Consider the following 13,093-nt stretch of genomic DNA (forward strand, 5'->3'; position numbering starts at 1 on the left):
CTTCATTAATAAAAACTGGAAGATACTAGTCGATAATGTTAGTGGATTGATTGACTGATGGATAAATGAATGGATGAATGAATGAACGATTTATTTGTTTATTAGATGGATGGCTCGATGGATTGATGAATGAATATGGAGGTGAATGAATGAATAACTTACTTTATCAATTCGCTTCAGAGTTACTCTTTCTGTCTGTAAGGTTTCATCTTGTTGAAATATTCACATTCATCCACCTACCACTGATTCATTCTTTCACGTACACACGTAGAAACACACCACACACACACACACACACACACGTACGCATACACGCACACACGTACGCATACACGCACACAGCAATGCAAAGGCCTGTCGGATAGTTTGAACGTAAAGTTTGAAAGTTCTTCAAAGAGAGTTGAGGAACAATTTACTAAATTGTTGAAAGAGAGATTGAAACAATTAAACGACAACGTTGATAAAAGAATCAATCAGGTTATGATTATGGTGGTGGCGATCTTGATAATGATTTCTGTTATAGTAATAATTATTGTTATTTTTGTTACTTTTTAGCTAATCATGGAAGATGATGAGCATGACAGTTTGATCCTGGTATGTTGTTAATTTTTGTTTCTTTCAAAGATTTGTTCACTCATTTGCTCATTCATTTGTTCATCCATTTGTTCATTTATTTTATCAATTGTTTGTTTTCATATTCCCTCTCTCTTTTCAGTGATTTGTTTTTTGGGTCTGTATGTGATCCAGTGTTTAGTTCATTCGTTGGTTGTTCGTTCGTTTGTTCGTCCATTCATGCATTCGTTCATTCATTCAATAAATTTTAGAAATAAAATAATATTTTCTCTGAATGGTTTGCAGAGCTTGAAGGATGATGTTAATTTCTGGAAGGAACAATACACGGCGTACGTATGTTTTTCATGTTTAGTTTCATCTTAAACTTGCGACATCATCTTTCACATCGTCATCATCTTCATCGTCGTCATCTTCATCATCGTCGTCATCTTCATCATCATCGTCATATTCATCATCGTCATCTTCATCGTCGTCGTCATATTCATCATCGTCATCATATTCATCATCGTCATCATCTTCATCATCATCGTCATCTTCATCATCATCATCATCTTCATCATCGTCGTCGTCATCACCACGCACAGCAAACTAAGTGATCTAGTGGCCTTAGTCAGCACGAAAAAATCCAAAGACGATCAATCAGATCGGGATAGCATAGAAAAGTTGCACAAAGAAAACTTGAAACAAATCGATGCAAAATTACAAGATTCCCTAACATCACTCAAAGTTTCACTAATCATGGAGCTACAGAAGCACATCGTTGATCAGGTGTCACAATCGGTGTCAGCCATTGAGAGGGGGTCCAACGAAATTAGTGATAGTGAAGTTGGTGAGAAATTGAGCAGGGGAGAGATTGAGGACATTGTGAGAGTTAAGTTGGATGCATATTTTAATGAGGTTTGTGTGTGTATGTGTTTTTTTTTGCTTTTATCTTTTATTTGTGTGTCATTATATATACTGCTACTGTTACTACTGCTATTGATATTTTTTATTCATTCATTCACATTCATTCATTCACATTCATTCATTCACATTCATTCATTCATTCGTTCATTCATTCATTCATTCAAACATTCACTCTCCTCCATTCATTCCTTTACATTTGCTCAATCATTCTAGTTATTCAGCGTTGACAAAGACAAGAGCGGGAAACTGCGGCATGAAAAAATGACGTCATCAACATTCAACAACGCCCTGATGACGTGGCTGTCCAGTAACAATTACGTCAGCAAGAATGACGTTGATGAAAAGTTAATTCTGATCTCAAACGAGATGTCCACAAAGTTTCAATACTTGATCGAAGAGAAGATAAAAATGATCTTTAATGGTTGGTGCTGCTCCAGTCCATTGCTGACTTTGCTGCGTCATCGTGCTATTATTATTATTATTATTATAAATTTTATTATGATCCATTGTTATAACGATAATTTCTTATCATAATTTTTATATAAATTTCATAATAAATTCAGATAAGTTATCGTCCGTCAGTCAAGAACATACTGTCGCATCAGATGCGTTCGTCACGAAAGATGTTAGTGGGGAACTATGATAAATTTTTTATTCAATGATAATTATTATTATATATATGGATAATTACGGTAATTATTATGATTGTTGCTCTTATTATACCAGGAAGTGCTGAAAATTATGAATGAGTCCATCTCACGATATGACGCTGACAAGACGGGGATGGCTGATTATGCTCTGGAATCAGCTGGTTGGTTTGGTTGATTGACTGATTGGTTGGTTGGCTGGCTGGTTGATTGGTTAATTAAAACGTTGATGTCTTAATAACCGACCAATCAGGTGGCAGCATAATAGGCACACGTTGTTCTAAGACCTATAAAAAGGGCATGTCTCAGGTTAGCGTCTTCGGAATTCCCCTATGGTACGCCACGAATTCCCCAAGAACTGTCATTCAAGTAAACTTATAATACTTTCTTGAATATTAATTGACTGATCATGAATATTTATTAGGCGTGTAACTGTTTATGTGATCTTTTAAGAAATTTTACCAATGTTTTTATGTTTATTTTAATTGTGTTTTAATGAAATAAAATATTAAAGTTACTTAATTAGCATATTATAATTAGTACCTAGTTAACTAAAGTTACTTAATTAGGATATTATAATTAATACCTAATAAACTGATATAAATTATTACACACGCAGCCTGGCAACTTACCAGGCCAGTGTTGGCCTTTCTCGGGTTCAGTTGGCTACCTGGTCGTCCAGCTAGCAACGAGGATCCACGTAACCACGGTCTCCATCGAGCACGTCAGCAAGATCATCACCACGTTCGGTGGCATTGAAAGTGCTCCCAAGGAATTTGCTGTTGTGGTTAGAAGCTGTGTGTGTTTGTTTGTGTGTTTGTTTGTGTGTGCGTGTGTGTGTGTGTGTAATTTGCGTGAAGAATGATGATGAAATGAAATGAAACTTTTGATGATGGCGTCAAGAATGATGATGCTCAATTAAGTTCTTTGAATGTAATGAGAGAAGGGTGATGGTGATGAATGTGATTTTGTGTTGCTAGCTTCTCGCTAATGCTAACTCGCTAATTACCGCACAGGGCCTGTCGGACTCTCAGGATGTTGAGGGGACAATTCTTGGTAACTTTACCTACAATAAAGATGGCCTTCCATTGCAATACTTCGACATACCTGTGCGCATTCTTATCGTGTTTCTACAAAATAATTATAAAACATTCACCACCTATTAAATATTCACAACTTATTAAATATTCACGATTTACTAAATATTCATGATCTTGACCCGATTAATCTTTCCCATTCTGTGATAGGTTGAACATCACAGCTCCTCCTACCTATTTGTGGAGTTGAGAGTGTATAGTAATCATGGCAACGACAACTACACTTGCCTCTATAGATTCAGGGTTCACGGAAAACCGGATTTGAAGTCTTGATTGGGATGGGGTTGGGGTTGATGATGATGATGACGATGAGGATGGCTGTGACGATGATGATGATGAAGATGGTGTCGATAAAGACGCGCGTGGTAATAATTTTGTCGTTGATGTCGCTGGTTACGATCGTGCTATAATGGCGTGAAGGTGATCACTGTGAATAATAACAGTAAGTGTGTCCTTATCGCTTCAGATTTGCATTTTATACGCTTCTCCTAATTCTCATTTGCCCTTTTTTTCATTATTTATTATTGCCGATTTATTGTTTAACGTCAAAATATGTGTGTGTGTGTGTGTGTCTGTCTGTATGTCTGTCTGTCTGTCTGCCTGTCTGTACGCTCGTGTAACAAATTAGCCAAAAAATTGAGGAAATATTAATAAATTATTTATAAAGTGTTCGAATATTAGAAGGATATGTCTGTAGTTTTGTAGTTTATCTTTTGATTTAAATGATGCTTCTCAGGACCAAAAATTGTTGGTGATGATAATGATGTTGTTGGTAATGGTGATAATAATGGTGATGATGAAAGTTGTGATGAAATCGCCAAACTAATTTTAATCGCTTAGACTGTTTTTTAAACTTTCTATTTGACATTACGAACTTAACCAATGCTAATCATAATAATAATTATTATTATATATAATTATAATTATTAGCAATGATGATGATAATAATGATAATTTTATTAAATTATGATTATGATGATGTTATTTTTATTAAACTTCGTTTTTATATATAGCAGGGGACGACGTCAAACTCTTTCTCGATCAGTTAATGGCTGTATTTTTATATTCTACATTTATTTGTCCTTATTATTTCGTAATTAATATTATTAAGGATACAAAAAATTAATATATTTAATTTGTTTTACTTCAGAATTCAAATGCGTAGTTTATTTACATTGGGATGCTGTTACATCAGTTCATATTATTTCTGTTCATTATTATTATATTAGTTATCTAAATTATTATTTCAATATTATTTTAATAATTTTCAAAACTTACTGGCAATGTTTATTTTTGTCAACTAATGAATGTAAATACTTTTGTTATTAATTGCAGGAATTTAAATTTATCACATGATTTTAGTTATACATATATATATATATATATATATATATATATATATATATATATATATATATGTATAAAGTTATATATATAATATTTTAGTTATATATATTGTCTGCGTGTGTGTACTTTTTTTTATTTTATACTTGTGAGGTTTAGATTCTGTTTTCTTTAAATAATCTTGACGTTTTAATATGCATTTTAACATCAAAATTCATTTTATTTGTCATTTCTCCTTTTTTGTTGATGGCTTCGCGTATTGAGGCGTATTGTGTGAGTTTGTCTGTATCCAAAATCTTCTGTTTAAAGTATAGTTAGCGCTATAAGATTAATTTTGTCTGGTATTTTTACTTGAGTTCCACTTTTAAACTGCCATCATATGATTTTAAATGTGATCAAAGTGTTTTAATTTAATCGCGTCCGTATATATAAATTCTTCATAAAAACAAGTTAATATATATATATATATATAGTTAATATATATATAGAAGTTATTTCAAACGCAGAAACAAAAATATTTGTTCACCTTACCAAAAATTTGTTGCAAACCAATGATGACAGTGATGGTGCCTTCGTGCTGCCAGAATATTTTTATTTTTAGTATTTTAGTGATTTTCTCCTTGCCATCTTGCTCTTCGTTGGCCTCCTCTGTTTGCCAGAGCAGTAGAGATTGGTGCAGAAATAGACAGTTTGCTAGGAGGTGTCAGGTCTGTCTTATTTTTCTTCAATCCTGAATGTTAATTTTTTAATTTATTAAAAATCTGTAAAGTAAACTAAACATAAAATAAAATAATTTTATTTTTTGTCGTTAATTTAGTAAAAATATGTATGAAAATTGCACACAAATTAAAGTGAAATATTTTAGTGATCAAAGAATTCAAATGATTCATGTTGCATAATCATTCAGCAAATTTAAATGTAAAAATTACTGACAGGTTGAGCTTCAATGTGAAAAATACGTCTGGAGAGGCAGTCAGCCACCAAACAATGAGGAGGATGGTGATGCAAATAACAAGAAAAATAACAATGTTGGTGAAGATGATGATGAAAATGATAAACATTACTATGGAGATGATGATAAAGTAGTTCTTGGGTTCTATTATGAAACTTTGTGCCCTGATTGCAAGAATTTGTTTGCCAGTCAACTGATCAAAACTTACAAAGATCTTTCATCCATTTTAGAGCTAGATCTTGTTCCATATGGGAATGCTGAAGTGAGTAGATATCATTAAAAACATCTGTATGATAAAAGTATGTACATACAATTTTGTGAGTTTCCCTTGTTAAGTGCATGAAAATGTTTTGTGTCAATTATACGAATATATCATGAAAATAATGTGAGAATGGTAATAACATTTTTTAAAAATTGAAAAATCAGGAGGTGTGGAATCATGACAGATGGGATTTTTTATGCCAGCACGGACCCGAAGAATGCCACATCAACATGATCCACGTATGTCACTTCCGAATTTTTATCTCAAATAGCTATCCTTAAGACTTGTCCTGTATTCAAGTGTATGCATAAGCGGGGTCACATCAAGTAAGAGTGTAACTGCTTAGCATAAATCTGTACACAATAATTGTACATATGCATACATACCTTGTAAAGGTGTGTATACTACTTTGTACAATGTAAACATTACATGTAATTATGTATAGCTTGTAAAAATACATATATACACAGTATAGATGCGTATATACTTAACACAATTGTGTATGCACCTCGTACAAATAATTTTTAAAATGTATACCAACCACATATACAGTCTTGTGCTCTGGACATCTACCCATTCAACCTGACGTTTGCCTTCCATGCTTGCACAGAAACTACAAAATTATTTTTGGAACAAGTTGAGCGGAAATTAACAATTTTTTTCAAACATGATATTTGTGTTGCTAGTGTGTCTGTGTACATTGAGATTTTTTTTAATCTTTTGAAGGTTAATTCAATCTATATCAAAGAATATATTCCTTAACATTGTGATTATATATAGAAGCCAAATACACACACACATACATTGATAAACATGTGATATATTCATATTATCATAATATTATGACATATAAATTAATACACATACATGACTGCTTGAAGTGTGCCACAAAATACGGACTGGACCTTGCTGCCCTTGAGAAATGTGGGTCGAGTAGTCATGGAAACCAGCTGGAACACATGATGGCCGACAAGACTGACAACCTCAACCCTCCCCACCAATACGTGCCCTGGATCACCATCAACGGGGTTATTATTATAATTATAATTTTAGAATTTTTATAAGGAGTGAGGTGATAATATAATTATGACGAATAATAAATGAAAATTATAACAAATAATAAATAATATTCTCACTCACGCCAGCAACATACAGACAGCATTCAGGAGCAGGCTGAAAGAGACATGGTATCATTGGTCTGCAGAGCTTATAAGGTTTATGATTAATTATTATATTGTAACTGATTTAATCTTTGCAAACAACAGCAAAGTCGATGATGGTGATTAAATCAAGATGGTGATTAAATCAATTATTGGAGAGTGGCTGATGATGACCGAGAGTGATTGTGATTAAAGTTGATGCAAGCGAAATAAATGCATTTATATTATACGTACGTGTGATTCAGTCAGAATTGGTGCTGGTCACCATTCAAATAAAAATTGTGTTTCAAATTCGAAGTTAACTTTCGTTGTTGGATTTTCAGGGTTCCAAGAAGCCAGCAGCCTGCAGTGATGGTAAAGCAAGGAGATGTAGGAAGATCTAGAAATTTAAACCTCAATTCAAATCAATGTCATGTTTGTTTTTGTGTAATTTTTATAAAAAATATCCAGTTGACAATAGTGACACTTGATGCTTCAATCGACATATACATACGTGATTACGTGCGTGCGTGCCTTGATGGTTTGTGTATTTTTGAAAACGTTATTTTTATTATAAATTTAATCAGAAAAAAATTTCGGTCTAGTAAGAATTGAAGTATAGAATTGAAGACAGACGTAGCACTGCAGTTTCGTCTCTATTGCAATCAAATTACATGAAAGCCAGATATAACATTGCAGTTTTGTCTCTATTACAGCCAGAAATATTGATTATGACGAATATCGTAACACATACAACAGACGAACGCATGCCATCACCATTAAGGTGAGAAATCAACGCTAACAAAATGGACAAATTCGTAGTAAACTATTTATTATTGAGTAAACTCCAGATAATCGATTAAATTCATTAATATAAGCGGGATGATGTATCTCACACATATACGTGCTGTTGTGTTTGTGTGTGTGTGCGTGAAGTTAATCGATTGGTTGATTATTGTTAATCATTAATACGATTAACAAGGGTAAGATATATTTTCACTTTTAAATATAATCAAGAGTTTAAATTTTTAAATATGCAAGGTGTATAGGATTGCAGCTAATGAAACGCGCATACACACAAACACATGCAGACTATATATATATATATATATATATATATATAATATATATGATCTTATTATAAACTGCAATAAGCAATATTACATACTTCCAAAAAATTTTTCATAAAAGCGTTGTTGTTACCTTTAAAAAGCCGATGTATGTAATGCAATTTATCAAACTCATGTAGCCGTATATAAAAGAATAAATATGTAATAATAATTACTAATTATTTCTGTTATAAGAACGCTAGTAATAAAACAAAAGATCTGACAGAATGTTTGAATGAATGGATAGATGAATGGATGAGTGAATGAATAAACCATTTAAAAATGAAATGCACATTATAATTTTAGCTACTTTTAAATTTAAACAAAAAGAGAGATTCAATGTTTAAGTGTTAATTAGCGCAGAATTATTAAAATCATACAACTACCCGTCCATCAATAAACATCGTCAGGCTTTTCCCTATTTCTGATTGGTTAACACTCTATAGAAATGAATATTAATGAGCTCTAATGAAATTTCTTTTTTAACGTAACTAACATAGCTTAATAACTATGTCATAAGCAATAGATACACGTAGGCATGTACAAAGAACAATCACATAATTCACATATAAGCAATTATATATGCCTAATATATGTATATATACAAATGTATGTATATTAAGTTTGTATGCATACAAGAATAATCATAGCAATATATACATATCCATCATCTGAGTGTCGTTAAAATGGCAATGAAATGATTGTAATAATGATGGTTACGACGGTGGTGATGATGATGACTGGTACCATGTTACGAATTTTGATGATCCAAATCTTTGGAGATGTGTTTCTTCTGTCATAAATTTATTAAAAAAAGTTCAAAGTGCTTGGCCATGCAATTCAATTGAATGATTGATTGAATGTATAAATGAATGAACCAGTGAATGAATGAATGAACGAACGAGTGAATGAATGAACGAAAGAGTAAATGATTAAACTATAATTATTAATAAAAATAACAAAAGCAAACTCGAAAGTCGTCAAATTATTATAAGAGTGATGGAGAACAAAAATAGAATAATCATCAAAACAAATGGAATGAAAGTGAATGAAGACGGACGTTGCTACAATTAAATTAACAATAATTACAACAATGATTTATCATCATGTATCATCGCTAAATAAGTCATCCTAATTAATAATGACCTATTTAACTATTAATTATACACATGTTGACCCAGATAAATACATACTACATATGCGATAATAATAACTTCGTATTTATAGGTAAATAGCACAAACAACATCAACAAAGAAATACAACATCAAAAATGATAAATTTAATGATGACAATAATCGTGAAAATATTAATTTGGGATGATTATTAGTACAATTATGAAAATCAATTTTACGAATATTATTCCTTGAAATTATGATAATTACGATTGCAGACTTCACCATCACTTCACAATCTCAAATTTTGCTACACAATATGAAGATATTCAAACGAATAACGTAGAATAAAGTAAATCAATCATCAACAAATAAATAAATATATATATATTTTAACAAATTAATATTTTTCATCTTTGGTTTTTCCTCTAATTTAATTGGTTGCTTAGCAACAGTTGCTAGCCTGGTTGCCAGTCTGATTGGATGATCCAGCTGACCTCATTTGACCTTGATTGGGACCCAGTTTGATGCCATTGGCCTATTAATCAGGTCAGGAATAATTAATTAGTTGGTTATTTTACAAATAATATGACAGAGAAATGCATAAATTCATTCAAATTTATCTGAACTTGGATGTTTAAATTCAATAACTAGGAAAATGTTGAATAAATTATGCAAATGAACTTGACTTCGTTAGTGACATCAAAAACGCCCTCTTGTATCTTTTGGTATATTTGCTTGGCTGTGTTTATGAAAGCCTGTAAAGGTGAAGGTTGAGTATTTAAATGAACAAACACTAGCACATACAAGTTGCATACATTATAATAGATGGACATTAAACAAAAACATCTTAGCAGCACTAGCTACCTCTTCAACATTAGCAGCAGTTTTTGCAGAAGTTTCTAGAAAGACCAGTCCGTGCTCCCTGGCAAATGCTTCACCCTCCTCTTGTTTGACCTCTCTGCGGGCTTCGAGGTCACTGAAATTTGGTTGGTTGACAGACAGGCAGAATTTAAACTGTCATGCATACTTTTTTTAACTAGAGCTAACCTCTTATTACCAATAAGCATGATGACCATATTTGTGCTGGAATGCTGTTGCGCATCTTCCAACCAGGTCGTCAGGTGGTTGAATGTGTCACGTCTAATTTTTATTATTTTAAATTTGATTGGTTGTAGAAAAAATATTAAGATAATTTATAAACAATCAAACTCTAGATATTCATCGTAGTGCATACACAAAATTACCTGTGCAAGCAATCAATAAAAAGCTTGCAATGTGTGCCAATCAACTAGCCAATCATAAAAGGCCATTCAAAATATGAAACATACAATCACAGAACACATAAACATCAACAGATTTTACAATTAATTCAAATAAATTAAAAAAATTCCATGTTACAAAATAATGATTGCAAATAAAACATCCTACTATAACAGACTTTGCATACAATGCAAATCATTCAACCAATCACAGGAGATTTTACAATTTTATATAAACTAATCAACCAATCACATAAGACCTTGTAATGTCATAGACCAGTAGGGCACCAGCTGCTCCTCTGTAGTAAGACCTCGTTATGGATCTGAATGACTCTTGGCCTGCCTTTTAAAAAATGCAACAATTTTTATAAAATTTTCAATAAAAAGTTGAGATTAGTTGGATATTAAAAATAAAACCAATTTTATTAATTAATATTTATTTAAGGAGATATTTTTAAAAATTTGAAATTTACTTACCGTGTCCCAGATTTGAAGTTTAATCTGCTTATTTTCAATGTTGATCATGCGAGCTCCAAACTCAACACCTTATTTATTTGATGAAAAATGGCTATAACTTTTAATTTTAATCAATAATTTTAAAAATATTTTTTAAATTATAATAACTAAACAATATAATTAGAAATTGTAATGATACATAAATTAAATTATTTAAATTGCCCTAGCTAACCGATCGTTAGATCGTGAACTGGTTGAAATCTTTTGTCTGTGAACTGCAGTAGTAGGCAAGACTTGCCAACAGCTTTGTTGAGTAAGAGAATTTATAATTGAAATAAATGGATTGTAATAATTTTAAATATTAATTTTTAAAGAATGAACTGATCGGTTAGCCAGATTTATTTACGGCGGCCATCACAATCATATCATGGCCAGTCAAAAACTAAATTACGAATTTCAGGATTAATCATCAATAATTCAATATCCATAACAACTTACCAGTGTCTCCTATAATGATGTATTTGAACAAATATGAATAAGACATTCCGTCGGTTAGGTAATTAGGGAATCTGTCCGCAGAGATTTTAATTTAAAGCAGAAATTATTTAATTAAAAACTCTTGTTTCGACAAAAATGGCTATTTACGAAAATATTACAAATCACAATAAAAAGACAGCAAATGCATTTTAAAGGGTCGGACTATTTGGCTCCGTTGGATTATTTCATTATTTCTGGCTTACTAATGAAAATGGTTGGGTCATGGTTATGACAGACAAACTAAATGAAACATTTACTCGACTTATTGGGTATAAAACAATGTTGTAATTAAATTGAGTTGTGTATTTAAAAATTATTTTTGTCAATTTGGATATAAAAATTGCTTTTTGTCCAGTGAAATAAAATAGCATACTGAAAGTATTATAGGTTGATGCTTAGGTTGGCTCACTAGGATTGAACTATAACTATTCGATCTTGTTAATCAATCAATCAATTAGTTTATAAAACGCTATTTTCACAATGTTTAACAGCGCTCCTCAATAAATTTTGCAAACAAATGGGTCTTTAGATCAGCTCTGAACTACGTAAGTGATGGAGAAGTCGTCAGAGAGGAGGTAGAAAGTTCCATAAAAAAGGACCAGAAAAAGCAAATGTGCAAATTTTAAGAATTATTCTATATTTTTTAGGTAACCAGTGCAAAAGAACAAGATATGGAGATATATGAGAAAAGAAAGGGGCACGAGCAACTAGACGAGCTATTTTAATGGAACGTTGTATTTGTAGATAAAACATAATTATACAAATTATAGCATATGATTCAGTCACTGTCAAAGATAATTTACATATAGTTTACAATAGATTTATTTTTCTAGATTTCATTGTCGCAAACTGATCAATTATGTTATTTAAATCTGTCATTTCTAATGTTTCTCTTTCAACAGTGAGAAGAGCAAGATCACTGAGACGATCCTGTCCCATCGATGCGCGCAGATACGATAAAACAAGTTTCAATTTGCTGAATGATCGCTCACAGCTTGCAATTGAAACTACTATTGTCAATTAAATTTCCCTGTCCCATCGATGCGCGCAGATACGATAAAACAAGTTTCAATTTGCTGAATGATCGCTCACAGCTTGCAATTGAAACTACTATTGTCAATTAAATTTCTAGCGAAATTCCAGATTAGGCAATACTTTATTTCCATAAAACAATAAAACCAAGAAGATTCAAAAGACTTCCTGAGCTTCAGTTCGGTCACTGAGCAGCATTCTGCTTGCAGTCACCAATTTCGATGAGAAGTTCGTAACCATCGATGTCCGTGTCGTAGAAATTTGTAAAATTTGTACAATTAATACGAATTGCATCCGCATCTGTGGCAGATAGAAGAGTCTTAACGTCCAGCAAAAATCCAAATTTGTTATTCAGGTATTTTAGTCGTGAAAAACGTGTGCCACCTCATGTTGAAGCCGATCAAATACATTCGTCATAACAGCGGATTTTAACTCATGTTGTGAAAATTTGTCAGTCTCATTTTAGCGCCTCCTATACTTGGCGCCCGGAGACATGTACCCCTTTCCCTCTAGCTACGCCTCTGCCCTGAGATACCCCAAAAGTAAGGGTAGAAGAGTTAGAAGTAGAATTATTAGGAACAACAGAAGAAAACGATTACAGAGATAAAAAGAAAATCAAGATAGACAAGAATTAGTAATATTAAAAGATTGATCTAGCAGCCTC

General features: G+C 32.1%; 4 protein-coding genes across 4 annotated transcripts; 2 read left to right on the forward strand and 2 right to left on the reverse strand.

Moving 5' to 3' along the window:
- Positions 1-2,217: 2,217 nt before the first annotated feature.
- HELRODRAFT_100939 (hypothetical protein) lies at positions 2,218-4,782 on the forward strand (the record flags this gene model as incomplete). The annotated part of the gene is made up of 6 exons (XM_009022887.1): positions 2,218-2,290; positions 2,380-2,495; positions 2,746-2,913; positions 3,143-3,235; positions 3,374-4,613; positions 4,663-4,782. The coding sequence occupies 5 exons, from the start codon at positions 2,221-2,223 to the stop codon at positions 3,494-3,496; spliced, it is 570 nt and encodes a 189-aa protein (XP_009021135.1). The 3' UTR covers positions 3,497-4,613; positions 4,663-4,782.
- A 155-nt stretch (positions 4,783-4,937) lies between these two features.
- HELRODRAFT_185746 (hypothetical protein) lies at positions 4,938-7,528 on the forward strand. The gene is made up of 8 exons (XM_009022888.1): positions 4,938-5,274; positions 5,503-5,781; positions 5,946-6,020; positions 6,334-6,417; positions 6,663-6,809; positions 6,927-6,995; positions 7,265-7,400; positions 7,451-7,528. The coding sequence occupies exons 1-7, from the start codon at positions 5,119-5,121 to the stop codon at positions 7,322-7,324; spliced, it is 870 nt and encodes a 289-aa protein (XP_009021136.1). The 5' UTR covers positions 4,938-5,118; the 3' UTR covers positions 7,325-7,400; positions 7,451-7,528.
- HELRODRAFT_185747 (hypothetical protein) lies at positions 7,495-11,544 on the reverse strand. Its single transcript, XM_009022889.1, is given in 11 exon segments — positions 7,495-7,827; positions 7,842-8,032; positions 8,050-8,264; positions 8,277-9,680; positions 9,832-9,900; positions 10,010-10,121; positions 10,193-10,285; positions 10,665-10,747; positions 10,882-10,949; positions 11,093-11,164; positions 11,359-11,544. The coding sequence occupies 8 exon segments, from the start codon at positions 11,402-11,404 to the stop codon at positions 9,588-9,590; spliced, it is 636 nt and encodes a 211-aa protein (XP_009021137.1). The 5' UTR covers positions 11,405-11,544; the 3' UTR covers positions 7,495-7,827; positions 7,842-8,032; positions 8,050-8,264; positions 8,277-9,587.
- A 663-nt stretch (positions 11,545-12,207) lies between these two features.
- HELRODRAFT_82683 (hypothetical protein) lies at positions 12,208-12,417 on the reverse strand (the record flags this gene model as incomplete). The annotated part of the gene is made up of 1 exon (XM_009022890.1): positions 12,208-12,417. A coding segment is annotated over one exon (210 nt), but the record flags the coding sequence as incomplete, so codon positions are not given.
- Positions 12,418-13,093: the final 676 nt, after the last annotated feature.

This window comes from Helobdella robusta (assembly GCF_000326865.2).
Source record: "Helobdella robusta unplaced genomic scaffold HELROscaffold_33, whole genome shotgun sequence".
Classification (NCBI taxonomy): domain Eukaryota; kingdom Metazoa; phylum Annelida; class Clitellata; order Rhynchobdellida; family Glossiphoniidae; genus Helobdella; species Helobdella robusta.